This window comes from Bos mutus, chromosome 7, assembly GCF_027580195.1.
Source record: "Bos mutus isolate GX-2022 chromosome 7, NWIPB_WYAK_1.1, whole genome shotgun sequence".
In the NCBI taxonomy this organism is placed as follows: Eukaryota; Metazoa; Chordata; class Mammalia; order Artiodactyla; family Bovidae; genus Bos; species Bos mutus.
Genome location: NC_091623.1, coordinates 65,674,805 through 65,689,996, shown reverse-complemented (window position 1 = coordinate 65,689,996; position 15,192 = coordinate 65,674,805). Strand labels below are relative to the sequence as shown.

Below are 15,192 nucleotides of genomic sequence, written 5' to 3'. Positions count from 1 at the left end.
AACTTTTTCACTCTCCTCTTTCACTTTCATCAAGAGGCTCTTTAGTTCTTCTTTGCTTCTGCCATAAGGGTGGTGTCATCTGCATATCTGAGGTTATTGATATTTCTCCCGGCAATCTCGATTCCAGTTTGTGCTTCATCCAGCCTGGCATTTTGCATAATGAACTCTGCATATAAGTTAAATAAGCAGGGTGACAACATACAGCCTTGACGTACTCGTTTCCCGATTTGGAACCAGTTTGTTGTTCCATGTCGAGTTCTAACTGTTGCTTCCTGACCTGCATGCAGATTTCTCAGGAGGCACATCAAGTGATCTGGTATTCCCATCTCTTGAAGAATTTTTCACAGTTTATTGTGATCTACACAGTCAAAGGTTTTGGCACATTCAATAAAGCAAAAGTAGATGTTTTTCTGGAACTCCCTTGCTTTTTCGGTGATCCAGTGGATGTTGGCAGTTTGATCTCTGGTTCCTCTGCCTTTTCTAAATAGCATTTAAAAAAATATTTTGTAATTTTATTTATTTATTTTTGGCTGCTTTGGGTCTTTATTGCTGTGTGCAGGGTTTTCTTTAGTTGCGGTGAGTGGGGCTACTCTCTGTACTAGCAGTGCTCGAGCTACTCACTGCAGTGGCTTCTGTAGTCATGGAGAACGGGCTCTAGGGTAAGTGGGCTTCAGTAGTTGCGGCTCCCAAGCTCTAGAGCACAGGCTGAACAGTTGTGGTGCACAGGCTTAGCTGTTCCGAGGCAAGAAGGATCTTCCTGGATCAGGGGTTGAACCCATGTCTTCTGCATTGGCGGGTGGATTCTTTACCACTGAGCCTCCAGGGAAGCCCTGACGTAGAGCATTTGATCAAAAGAGGTTGCTAACTTGAGCAGCTAACATGGTTTGTAATTGGAAAAAGAATATCCTAGATAACATAGAAACCAAATGATTGATTGGTCTGTCTTAACTACCCTACCACCACAGCATCCAAAAAAGCTTCCAAAGTTAAATAACTAATGTAACTATCTTGGACAATTTCATATTTAAACATTTTACATGCCTTCCAGGTGGGTTCTGTCTGTACACTAGCAATTCTTTCTCATAGGTGGTCTCATGCAGCTGTCTGTAGCAGTCTCATATACACTGTAGACCCTGGGGGAATTTCTGCAAAGCACAAAGAGATTTTTAAAAAATCCCTTCCACTGTCATGGAGTGCAGAACTACTTCTGTCATTTTTTACGAGGATTATATCAGAGACCCTTAGCTTCTCTAGATTGGGAAGCAGAGGAAGGAAGGATGAAGCAAGGTAAGAGTGAAAATAGCTGAGGAATTGGGAAGTATAAGCAGGACAGTTTCTTAAGTTGGGCAATTTGTCTATTGTCCTCCTACCCAAAATAGACAGCTTAAAATAATTCACTTTGGCTCACTCACTGTAGTATGTGGAATTCTCCCGTTTAGAAGATTCTCTGCATTGCCACATTAACAGCTGCATGGCTTGGGTAAGTTAACCTATCAAAAGACTGTTTCCGTCTTTGTTAGGTGGAGATTATATCTATCTCTCAAAGATATTCCAGTTCAGGGAAAGAGGATGTGTACACGTTTAGGGAAATGTCTGGCACACAGTAGGCTTTCAGTAAATGCTGGCTGTTATGAAAGGAAGCCAGACAGATAATAGGAGTCCAAATATACAAAACCAAATTATTGCCTAACCTACAAATCAATTCATATCCAGAGTCAAACTCTTTAAAAGTCATGGGGGAAAAAAATCATCCTTTTCTCTGTGATATTTTCCATGTGTGTATGTAGTTATAGGAAATAATAAGAGAATTGCTCAGAAACAGATGAAAATACAGTGTATTTAACATCTCAGGCAGATTGTTGCACTGTTAAATAGGCTTTTCCTACTTGTTTTTCATTTAGTACAAATATTAATTTGGAAGAATTTGAAACTTCTGGAATGGATTAATGTTTCAGTTCTACTTATATGTGATCACCCTTCATGCTGGACTTTTGAGCTTTTTGGTGGTTGTAGTTAACAGAAATTTTTAGCATTGTCTGCCACAACCACTGGAGAAGGTAATGGCAACCCACTCTAGTACTCTTGCCTGGAAAATCCTGTGGATGGAGGAGCCTGGTAGGCTGCAGTCCCTGGGGTCGCTAAGAGTTGGACACGACTGAGCGACTTCACTTTCACTTTTCACTTTCATGCATTGGAGAAGGAAATGGCAACCCACTCTAGTGTCTTGCCTAGAGAATCCCAGGGACGGGGGAGCTTGGTGGGCTGCCGTCTATGGGGTCGCACAGAGTCGGACACGACTGAAGCGACTTAGCAGCAGCAGCAGCCACAGCCACATCAATGAATAGATAACTTGATAACCTGAATAAGGAAAAGCATTTTTGTATATTTAAAAATTTCTCTGTTCTCTGATAGAGAGCAGCTACCACCCTATGCATAGCATCTTCTAAATAGTGTTAGTCGCTCAGTTGTGTCCGACTCTTTGTGACGGCCATGGACTGTAGCCCGCCAGGCTTCCCTGTCCATGGAATTCTCTAGATAAGAATACTGGAGTGGGTTACCATTTCCTTCTTCAGTCTTCTAAATAAGTAGTTGTTAAATGCATTTGAACTTTTATAGCTTTATATCTGCCCCCAACATTGTATTCCTGTTCATGTTTTTTTCCCCCTGTGGCTTAAGATAATTTGGTAAGGTTGATTTACTGTCTAAAAAGTCACATCAGTTGTGTTTAGAATCCAAATGTTACTTCATAGTTCAAAATGCTGTAATGCAGTATAGTTCCCTAGTCTTCATTTGGCAGGGTAAATGATTCATTAGCCCATATTTTGTGGCAGCCAGAAAGTGATTAGCCAGTACATATAATTTTGTCATGTTGGAAAACTAAAGCTATCTAATATTGTTTCTTGTTTTTCTTCTTTTTGCAATTTTCATCTTTAATAATTTTAACTTTGTGTTTCTATGTAAATGAATACCCTATCTTATACAACCCTCACAGTAACTCTGTAAGTTGGTGTGTTAGTTTAATAACTACTTTCTAGTTGCCGAGGTAACACTATCTTTTCCTCTAAATAAGTGGACCTTTACATAGAAGCATGCATTCAGTTCAGTTCAGTCGCTCAGTCATGTCCAACTCTTTGCGACCCCATGAATCGCAGCATGCTAGGCCTCCCTGTCCATCACCAACTCCCAGAGTCCACCCAAACCCATGTCCATTGAGTTGGTGATGCCATCCAACCATCTCGTCCTCTGTCGTCCCCTTGCATTCATGAGACCATAAAGCATGATTGAGGTTTAATGCAACATATATATCAGAGATACAGTGTGAGGACAGAAGGAGAAGGGTCCCTAGTTGTAAGAGGAGTTAAGGAATGCTCACTGGCATGCGCTTTGGTCCTCCACGTAACATGGTGGGTTTGAGCTTCCCAGCAGGTGCCATGAGAGCAGCATTGTGTGGGCGCTGAGACATGTGCAGCCCCAGGGAAACTGCTGCCTTTACTCTGATGGGGTTAACTGAGTGTGTAATCTTGTCCTTGTTGAGAAGTGGCCAGGCATTGAAAAGCGGGGCCACCTAGGAATAAGTTTTCTGCTAATCCTTTTGAAATGTATTAACTGTGAGTCACACTCTCACATTTCTCACATGGCATTCAAAGTTAAATTGCTGGACTACAATCAAGTCATATCAGCTGACTTGATAGTCAAGCTCTAAGAAGGCCCAACTGGTATATGTGGCTGTAACACACTGATCTTTATTTGTAGTTTTGAGACTCCAAGGAGGTGGTACACGTAGGCAGGGATTATTATACCATTTTACAGATTAGGAAACAAACTTTCATAAAGAGGCTGTGACTTGAAAAGAAGCACCCAACCGTTTCTTTGACTGCTTGAGATTTACTGGTATAGTAGAAAATAAAATGCCCTGAATAAAAGATAGAAAACCTACCTTTCATTTTTAGTCTCTACTATAAAAATATGAATTCTGGGAGGGCTGAAAAGTCCTTAGCATGGTTCTTAATAAAATCAATTAGTAAATATTTGTTTAATGAATGAATGGAAGGATATGGTTGTAGTTTATGCCAGAAACTGCTTTTTGCAACTGTAGGATCTTCAAATAAAAGAATATCAGGAGTTATTTTAAGGGATTGGAACATTTCCCTCTTCAAAGGGTGTCCATATTTCAGCAGCCTTAAGTCTGTCTGGAAACGATATTTTAGTAGCCGTAGATCTCAAGAGAGAGTTTGATACAGCTTTGCTCAGTTCTTTAAAACATCAGTAAAGCAATAAAAACCCGAACATTTTCCCCTCCTCCCAAATTAAAAAAAAAAGTGTGTAGCTTACTGTCTTTTGCCTACTATGATCTACAATTGCTGAGCTGAGATACTTTTTACCAAGGCTTTACCAGTTTAATGGTAAAAACAGAATGAATTTGTATAAAAATGGATAGGGAATAGGCTTTGCCCAAATGTGTTATTAGTATTTTTTAACTGTATTCAGAAGTTGCACTGTCTAGACAGTCTTGATTTTCCTTTACACAATAATAAGCCCCTTTATTCAACTTTGGAAAAAGCATGTGATCATAAATCATTCTGATCCCTGCACGATCATCTTTCGTGGGTATTCACATCCTTGTCTAGTGATGTCACAAACACCATCTATACAACTTTGCACACTTAAGATGAAATTTTTGTGGTCTTAAATAACTGGCATGTCCAAAGAAAGAGAACAACTGTGACATTTTAATGTGATATGTACTTAAAGCATTTGTCAATGAAAAGTGCATTGGCGTGCCCATGGTGAGGATGTACACAGAAGATATTACTGCACTCTAGGTTACAGAGCCAGTGAGACGTTTTTAACTGTAATTAAAAAATCCTTGGAGAAGTATTTTTTCCTAAAGCTTTGTTTTTGTCCATTATTGTAAAAAGAAATCTGGCTTCATCCTAGTTTGTCTCTAAAATGCTCAGGAATCTTATGTTAGGGAAGAAACAACAGGTCAATTTGGCAAGAAATTTTTTTTTTTACTGAGGAATCATCATTAAACCAACCCCTTGTATTGAAGTAGTATTTTCTCTTAGGTCACGCAGAATATGAACTATGACTTCTGATATGTAAAAGATAATTTAAACCAGTGAATTAAAAGACAAGTTAACTTTTGGATATTACAAACTGAAAAACTATAAATTCTTAAAGACATGCATTGCAGAATAAATTAATTTATATTATAAACAATGTTAATTATTAAGAACTTACTGTCTTTCTGATCAAATACCTTTTTTGTTATTTGTGTTCACCAAAACGTTTAAGAATTAAAAACTAATCCAAAAGAGAGAAACTACCTCCCTTTCCTTTTCATTTAGAAAAAAGTTGTTGTTTGTGATACATTGACAATTTCTTTTTTTCTTATATGGTAAGAGCTAGAGTAGTAAACATAATGAACTGTTCAAGTGACAACATCAGTATTTACATAGCAGGCTGAAATTCAGAGGGGACATCTGATCTGGAAATGTATGGGAGCCATCACTTATTACTCGTCACATATGGATGGTGGTTAAAGCTACAGGTCTGGTGAGATGACCATAGGGAAGAAATAGGGTGAAAAAAAGAGATGGGTCTAAGACCAAGTGTTGAACTGACTTCTGCCATTTAAATGCTGGGGGTAAGAAAAATAAATAAATAAATAAATGCTGGGGGAAAGAGGCTGAGAGAGTATGGTATTTCAAAAAATGTTTGAAGAAAGAGGGGTTTGTCAACAGTATCATGAGCTACTTCAAAAGACCTTTGAGAGAGAGACTAAAAAATGTACATTAGACATTATATTTGGTAGCAGAGAAGACTTTGAATGTCTTGAAACATTTTAGTGTTGTAGCATGGTGAAGCCAGATCGGTGAGCATTGATAAATAGACTGTATAGTATTTCAGCAAGTTTGGCTGGGCATTTGGAGGTGGGATGTGCAGTGTATAGCAAAAAGATAACCATGATTAGAGGAGAAAGAATGATCAAGTTGAGGTCGAAATTTGAATATACAAGGGAGAGTATCCATAGTGTAAAAATTCTGCTTTTCTCTACTCCCTGCAGAGAAATGATGACCATGGAAATCAGTTCCTTTTCATTCTTATATTTTTTGTAGTCTCAGAAAAATGGTCAGTTACTCAGGTTTTCTCTCCCGAAGTTTCTCTCTTCATTTTTTTCCGGTAGCTTCCCCCACTAGCTCTTTATCCCTGGCCCCTCTCCTAAGTTCCAGTCATGAATTTTTTAATAGCCTGATAGAACTCTTTGTTTCATGGCTCCTCAAATTCAGTATGTCCAATTGAATTAATCATTTTCTTTTCAGACTGACATAATTGATCAGTATCTCTGTGTTCCATTGAGAAACCCTTCCAGTCCCTGAGGGCCTACCTCCCTGGGTCTTCATTGTTTCCTTTGCCTCTCTTCCCCACCCCATTCTTGCTCCCGGTCTCAATCCCTGCTTTGTAGGTTCAGGTTCACAGTGCTACATTTTGAAAGATTATGTCCCTAAATATATTTGAATTAATTTGGTCCATCTCATTCAATATGGTATTATCCAAAAAATCATTTCTTTTTGACATTGTATTCATTATATGAAAAAACAAAAAAAAAAAAAAAAAAAAAAAGTGTGTCTAAAAATGGTAGATAAAAGATTTTATTTATGTACCTTCTGTCAGTATAATATATAGTCCATAATTGTACATGTGAAATTCTTCTGGTAGTAAGATTTGTATATAATAGTGTGTGTGTGTGTGTGTGTGTGTGTGTGTATAGATAAAATGCCATACTCAACAGTGTCCCTATTTCTCTGAAACTAATGTATTTATAGAAACAAAATGTGTATTCTATGTTGGTTTCCTATTATTTTGGAAATTAATATAATTATAAACCCAATTTCATTAACTTAAATTTGTTGATTTAAATATAAATGACATAATTGATTTTAACTTTTGAATTGTATTTTAAAGATTAATAACACTTTTTAAAGTAAATCTATTGTAACATGATAAGGAAGTTAAAAGTTTATTTGGACTCCTCTTTGTTTTAAAATACATTATTCATGCAGAAAAACCTTATTTTGTGTCTTAATAGTTCATAGTTTAGTGGAAAGTAGTATAATTATTGCTAGATTGTCAACTTTGAGGTTGAATTCTAATAAACACCCACAGCAAAAATTTTGAGATGCCATCTTGCTTCTGAATTATTAAAGACACCCACATTAGTACTTAGCCTTAGAGAAAGTAGCCTGTTAGGTACACACATCTTTAGTTTTCTTTTAATAGAAATGGGAATAGAAAGTCTCTCTTCATTATTATAGGTATTGAATTTTCTTGCAGGTTATATAATAATTTAAACTGTTATTTTATAACGGAAGAGCATTAAATATCCTAGAGTGAAATCTAAGGAACTTCTGGCTATTTTAAAGGTAATTGAGTTAAAAGGCAGACATTTTTGTTCTTGTTTTATTTGGATAATGGAACAGTTGAGTCATCAGTTCTCTTTTGGGGGCAAGGCTTGGGGAACTCATCAGTGATGTCCTACTGTCTAGAACGTAAACGGCGGTGGAGATAAAGCCAAAGTGGGGTGCTGAGCTACCAGGCCCCTGATTACATTTTTCCTGTTTGTACATGTTTCTAACATGTTTAGCTGTTACTGGTTTATGTCAAATTCTACCTGAGAAAGAGGGCTAAAAATAGGCAGATACATTGACTGAAATGAGGAGTAACAGTCTGCAGTCTGATAGAGAAGAGGTGAGAAAGATGAAAAGATGTAGTCATTGCAACAAGTACTTCATGGTCTAGCAATTCTATATGTATACCCAGGATAAATAAAAAACACATGTAGCTCAGTAGTTAAGAATCTGCCTGCCAATGTAAGAGACGCAGGTTCAATCCCTGGGTTGGGAAGATCCCCTGGAGAAGGAAATGGCAACCCACTCCAGTATCTTTGCCTGGGAAGTCCCATGCACAGAGAAGCCTGGCAGGCTGTAGTCCATGGGGTCGCAAAAGAGTTGGACAGAACTTAGCGACTAAACAACAGCAGGTCTTGGTTGACAGCACTTTGAAAAACCAACAGCAACAATGCATTTGAATCTACTTGGCTAGCAGAAGTCAAAGGAAAAAAGGAAGTTTGTATTATTACATACATTTCACTCTGTTGTAACACAAAACTTGCTTCAGCTCATTTTTGTGAGAAAAATTATATTCAGAATTCAGTAGAGTGTGTAACTACTGAAAATGATTCTTAAAAGGAACTATGGACAGGGAAAGAGAATATAAAGAACAGAAACTAAGAATTATAGAATCAGACGTGAAACATAAAAGCCTTAGAGGGAAACACTTGTGAAAATGCACTGTGTCAACCAGTTCATGTCTGAATCTGAGAAAAGTCAGGCAAGAGTGAAGAGCACTGAATGAAGTACTGAGTAAAGACAGCAGTTAGGAGTGAACCTTGGGGTCAACAGAGTCCCACTATCAGCAACTGTACAGAGAAAAGCGTTCATTGGTTCCAAAGAGGAGTTTGACAGTGTTAACACTGAAATTTCAGATATGGGTTGGATGCATCCGGGCAATATGAAGTTGAGACTAGAGAGACAAGGTCTGAATTGACCCACCTGGCTAGCCTATACTTAGCAAATAGTATTCTTTGTGTTCTTGGGATACCACCAAAATGTAATTAAAATTTGAAATTATTAAAATGGATTTGATGTCACAATAAGATTTACAGGTTTAAAACTCAATGATTAAGGTTTTCTTCCACTTTATTGATTTACATTTTCGATCCCTGGGTTGGGAAGATCCCCTGGAGAAGGGAAAGGCTACCCACTCCAGTATTCTGGCCTGGAGAATTCATGGACTGTATAGTCCATGGGGTCGCAAAGAGTCGGTCACAACTGAGTGACTTTCACTTTCAGGTAAAATATTTAGAAACTCTTGGTTCTTGGAATTCTGTACTGTGCCCTCCTTAAACATGGTTAAGTGTGTTTAGTGATGATTGTTTTATCAAGTGGTTTTAAATGTTAAATAACTCTTAAGCATAATTCACATTTCCTCTTATGAACAGGAACCTTTTGAGGATGGCTTTGCAAATGGAGAAGAAAGCACGCCAACCAGAGAGGCTGTGGTCACATACACTGCGGAAAGTAAAGGAGTCGTGAAGTTTGGCTGGATTAAGGGTGTACTAGTATGTACCTATAGACCTAATTTTAGAGTCACATATTTCTGTTTATTAGAAAGTCTTCCTAGTATTATCATTAATTCTCAAATAATGTTTTCTCTTCCTAAAACAGTTTTATCTGGTTTTTAAGGAGAACCAAATTAATAACTTATACCTCCTTTTCTTCTGGGTATTAAATTGGGTAAAGGAAATATGCTTATTCATTTAATTGAATTATACTTGGTTACCTCTGAATTATATTATATAACCTCTTATGAATCTCACATATTGTCACTTCTCAGAAATTAAGTATGAAGCTGTTACATTGATGGGAGCAGCAGGATCAAGGATGCTGGGCAGGCAGCATCGCTGAAATGTGCCTGCTTCCTTTCCTGCTACCAGATTGTCTTTTGAAGAGAAATGTGTAGAAGTTAAGCAGCAGAATATAGGAGAAATATTTATGTTGAGATCACATCAGTAGACAGGTTTAGGTAACTAAGGTTCAGATTTACTTTTTTTTTTTTTTTCCCTGTGTTTGAATAGGCTCTAAGGATCTAACTAGAGTAGACAGTCTGAGACTCTGGAAGCGCTAAATTAGAGTTGTGTTGACATTTAGGGGAGTAGAGGGAAAGTTCCAGTTCTAGCCATAGTTTTATTGTCTAATTGGTAGAATGCATTTTATGCTCTGGGTTGTATTGTTTGCCTAGTCTTAGATTTTAGCATTTCAGAAGACTATACTATGTATGAGCATAATAAATAAAAGTAAAAATAAGTTGGGGATACTGTCTTACGAAGAGTTTTGGTTTCTGAAACGTGTCAATAGTTAGCATTTGAATTGACAAATATTACAGAATTATTTAAGGCTACTTAGAAATTATGAAATGAGGATGTTATTAAGGAGTAAGTTAAAAATTAAACTTACTTGGTTTGAAAAGGCGGAACATACACTGCTCTTCTTTAGGGCTGAAGTCTTGAAATATTCCTTGTATCTTTCTTGTTCATTTGCTTCTGCTGCTTCAGATAATTTGTGTGTGTGTGTGTGTGTATGTAAAATATATACACACTCATATATTACATCATACTTATACTTTAGTTAGCTCACATTGAAGCTCTCACTAAAGTTCTTTTTAAAAATATCTGTTAAAATCTTCGGATAAGAGATTTAAAATGACTTTCTGTAGTTTTAAAAGTATGTTATCCAGCTGTTGGCTAGTTGAGCATTTACTGTGTATTGTATTTAATTACTTTTCACCTGTGACTTGGCTCTTCCTCTTCTAGGTACGTTGTATGTTAAACATTTGGGGAGTGATGCTCTTTATTAGATTGTCATGGATTGTGGGTCAAGCTGGAATAGGTGAGTGAATTTACATACTGTTGATTCATTTGAGAATGAGTAGGGGAAGTAACTGAGTTCATAAAATTCAATAAAGTTCATAAAATTCATAAAATTCAACTGAGTTCATAAAATTCTAAAGTTCATAAAATTCAATCAGTTAGAATCATTCTAAGCTACATTCTCCTTTGTGTCAGACAGTTGTCTTAATGTCCCTTTTTCTAATTCTGGATTTGATCTAAAATGGGTTAAAAGTAAGATAATTTGTAAGTTATAATGTTAATTCAATATACTTAGACTCATCAGTTCTAGATGTGGCAGATTTAAATGAGACTACAGGTATTCTCAAGTTCTCTTTTCTCTTTCCCTGAAGGTCTGTCAGTCATTGTAATAGCAATGGCCACTGTCGTGACAACTATCACAGGATTGTCTACATCAGCAATAGCTACTAATGGGTTTGTACGAGGAGGTAAATTCAGTCTTTTCAGATCATCGTCATTGAATTACTGACACTAAATAAACAGATTTAAAAATATTTCTATTTTTTACCTTAAAAACAACATTTTGGGTTCTGTATAGGCAAGAAAGTTGCTGTTGAGCACTTCTGAAGTAGATTTTGAATATAAAATTTTAAATTGATCCATACACAAACATGTATGCTTCAAATTGTTCAGGTGTTCAGGTGTCTGGTAGCAAGAATGGAGCTTCTAACTGGGTTTCTTCTCCGTTGAGGCACCCTTTGTTACCTCCTCCCAGGATTTCGCCCTTGGATTAGTGTTGTGCAGCCTGCATTTGGTCAGTATTATACAGGTGTCACCTCGTTCCTCCCCACTGAAGGAAATGTTCCTCATGGTCTTAAGAGCTTGTGTAAGTTAAACCTGAATCCATACCCTCAAATCCAGCTCTCTTCTGAGGGTACCCTGAGGCCTGTTGTATTGGAGCCCACAAGATCTGCCTTGTAAGGTTTTACTCTTGCCAGGAAGAATACCCAAGACAGCAGGAGAATGGTTTTGGGACCCCTGAGAACAAGAAGAAAAGAAGTCCATTTTCCAAAGCAGAACTCATCATTCAGCTGGAGGGGAAGATGCTGAGAGGAAGAAGAGAAGATGTGTACCAGCTCCTATAAATTTGTCATAGCAGATCAACTGAGGAGGGCATCTGCCTGTTCCATCTGCCTCAACCATTTTGCAGATCTGTATTTAACGTTACATACATACAACTTCTGCTTTATCTGTATTAGTACTTGGGGAAAGAACCAGATTCAGCTTTTCATTTTTCCCCAGTCTCTTCATATATCTTATGTTTCAGAGGATTCAGATCACTGTAGCCCTAGCGGAAGCTGGTAGCTCATATCAGTACAGTTATGACTGTGTGTTGGCTGTTTTATGTGTACATGAAGTTGGGGTCTAAGATGTGGGTATGCCCGAGAGTTAATCAGGCAATGCTGAGAGGTTCTTGGTTGCTTGTCAACTAGGTGCCCCATGCTTCATTTCATTCTGCTACTATTAGGGAATGGAAGTAGAAGGAGAAATGGATGCAGTATTAGTTATTTGAGAGGATCAGCAAATCATCATCGACTTTCTCCTTGTCTTCAGCCCTTCAAATCTAGGTTGTGAGCCTCAAGGGGATTGGGGCACAGACCCACTGTCAGCACAAACCCCAGACTGTTCTCTATGGGAGTTCAAACTTCTGGAAAGTATAGATTTTCCTGCATTGTGACTAAAAAACCACTTCATGCAGTACTACCAGTAGTTTTTATATATTTTTACAAATACTTCAGAGACTTGTATCTAATCTTCTGTCCTGGGACATGGACAAAGTATGAGAATGTGGAATGCATGAAGCTGTGTCCCAAAAAAGTACCATGTTGCAGTTTTGTCTGACTTCCCTCAAAATGATAAGTCAGTTTACAGAGTAAACTAAAACTATAGGGAAAAAACACACACACACACATATAAATATATATATATAAACATAATATATATATATAAAACATATATATATGGAATTATATAATTTGAAATTTTATGTTACCACTTATTCTTAAATGACAAAGTAAATATGTTTGCTGAGATAATGAAACCTATAGGAAAAGAGAAGCCGTTAATTTAAAGAAATGACCAAATACTTTGAAGCTTTACTAGAAGGCATTGATTTTTCATTTAGATCAGTCAATGATGTTAGAAACCTAGTTGATCTTTTATAGAATATAAGTGAGCTGCATTATCTGCAGTTAAAGTTCCTGTAGATTCTTGCAATGAATGTAAACTCCTGTCTCCTCTATATATGCTTCATAGACTTTGAGATCCCTAACAGAATTTATTTTGGTTTCTTGGTTAAACAGTATTACCACATGGGAAAAAGTGGATATAGGTATAAAACTGGTGAGATTACATTTTATTCTGTATTCATGATTCTAAATTAAAAATACCAGTATGAATCATACAGTTTATCCCCAAAGAGTGTATTTCTTAGCTCTCTCCACAAAAATCACCTGTCACGGATGGTCAGCCCAGTACCAGGGAGCACCCCTAGTGCCCACATTGTGTATTTTCATTCCAAGGAACCAGGGGACCTTGGAGAAATTACTGATTCCATATCCGGGTAGGAAATGTACTAGACAAGTCTAGACATCTTTTCTCATCAGTAAGTAAAGAAGATAACAAAGGCTATTGTTTCATGTTAAAAGGACTGAGGAGCCAACTTGAAAAAGCTAATACTTTGGATAGTTTGAACAGGAGTACTACTAATTATAACTGATTTAAATGAAAGCATAATATAAGATAAAATCCCTAGCTTCACAGACATCACACAAACATACAAAATCTCATTTTTACCTTTGTAGAATGCTAGAGAACTAATTTATTTTGAAAACTGATAAAGAATCTAGTGTGAATCAGGTTTTCTGAATGAAAATTTCCCTACCTCAACTCAGTATAAGAAAGAAATGAATAAGAGATTTATCCTTTAGGAAATTATTCTACAAAATAAGTGAAGAAGAAAAAGAAATTGGTTCTTACAATTCTGTAAATGCTTTACTTAATAAGAGCACCTGTGAAGTACTGAATGTGATGTGCCTATAGCTCCAGGAAGCATAGAATAGGCAGGGAAAAGAGGACTTACAAATGAGACTATAGGATGACAGCAGCAAATGCCAGACTGGGAATCTCTCTGGAACAAGGAATCCTTGTTCAATAAAATTTTGCAGGGAGCAAAAAGATAGAGAGGGGCTTATGGTTTAAAACAAACTTTCAGACTTGCTTCGTGTATAGATGGGGTTATCTTTCAGTATTGTGGGGCCAGGGGTGCCTACACTGAATGCCCTCTATCCCAGTCACTGAGGACTTAATTTTGACTTCTTCCTTGAAAGGGCTGCATAATGGGAGATCAGGGGAACTGGAACTATCTAGAAGGTCAGGGTGCAAAGAGTTAGGTAGAGATGCAATGGGAATAGCAATATCTGCATTGGATGCCCTCTAGCCCAATCACTGAGGCTTGAAAGTTGACTATTAAGGGAATTAACAAGAAAATATTTTACTCAAAATATTGCTGATTGTGGTTGCTCTGTTTAATAATTTCATTTTCAAGAGCCCTCTTTTAAACTTGAGCATGTAGTAATTAATATAAACTACTTTGAGGTAGTGTTTGACAGTTTAATTTGTTTTATCTTGGTTCTTAATTATAATATGTATTTTTCTATATTAATACTGAATAATATTTTATTCTCATTTTATAAGGTGTGTGCTTCCAACTCCACGGAAGTGTGTGAAATGTGTTTTGTTCTTTATGCCACAGGAGAGATTTAATGTTACTAAGTAAGATCATGGCATCTGGTCCCATCACTTCATGGCAAATAGATAGGGAAACAGTGGAAACAGTGTCAGACTTTATTTTTCTGGGCTCCAAAATCACTGCAGATGGTGACTGCAGCCATGAAGTTAAAAGATACTTACTCCTTGGAAGGAAAGTTATGACCAACCTAGATAGCATATTGAAAAGCAGAGACATTAGTTTGCCAACAAAGGTCCGTCTAGTCAAGGCTATGGTTTTTCCAGTGGTCATGTATGGATGTGAGAGTTGGACGTGAAGAAAGCTGAGTGCCGAAGAATTGATGCTTTTGAACTGTGGTGTTGGAGAAGACTCTTGAGAGTCCCTTGGACTGCAAGGAGATCCAACCAGTCCATTCTGAAGGAGATGAGCCCTGGGATTTCTTTGGAAGGAATGATGCTAAAGCTGAAACTCCAGTACTTTGGCCACCTCATGTAAAGAGTTGACTCATTGGAAAAGACTCTGATGCTGGGAAGGATTGGGGGCAGGAGGAAGGGGATGACAGAGGATGAGATGGCTGGATGGCATCACTGACTCGATGGACGTGAGTCTGAGTGAACTCCGGGAGTTGGTGATGGACAGGGAGGCCTGGTGCTCTGCAATTCACGGGGTCGTAAAGAGTCGGACATGACTGAGTGACTGAACTGAACTAAAGTAGCCTTTACACTGACTTTAACAGTACCTTTTAGAGATTTAAACAGGTAGAATCTAGAGAAGTGTAGTTTTTTAAAAAATAGAAATTAACTGTCAACTTGTAAAGAAATGTGCTGTTCTGTGCTTAGTCGCTCAGTCGTGTTCAAGTCTTTGTGACCCCATGGACTGCAGACAGCCAGCCTCCTCTTGTCCATGGGAATTCTCCAGGCAAGAATACTGG

At 37.5% G+C, this 15,192-nt stretch overlaps 1 protein-coding gene across 1 annotated transcript in view; it reads left to right on the top strand.

Moving 5' to 3' along the window:
* The window catches only part of SLC12A2 (solute carrier family 12 member 2), a 93,830-nt gene that overhangs the window by 16,452 nt on the left and 62,186 nt on the right, over positions 1-15,192 (top strand). The window contains exons 2-4 of the mRNA XM_005888414.3: positions 9,065-9,184; positions 10,436-10,511; positions 10,864-10,959. Of these exons, the coding sequence (XP_005888476.3) occupies positions 9,065-9,184; positions 10,436-10,511; positions 10,864-10,959 (292 nt within the window). The remainder of the gene's footprint in view (positions 1-9,064; positions 9,185-10,435; positions 10,512-10,863; positions 10,960-15,192) is intronic.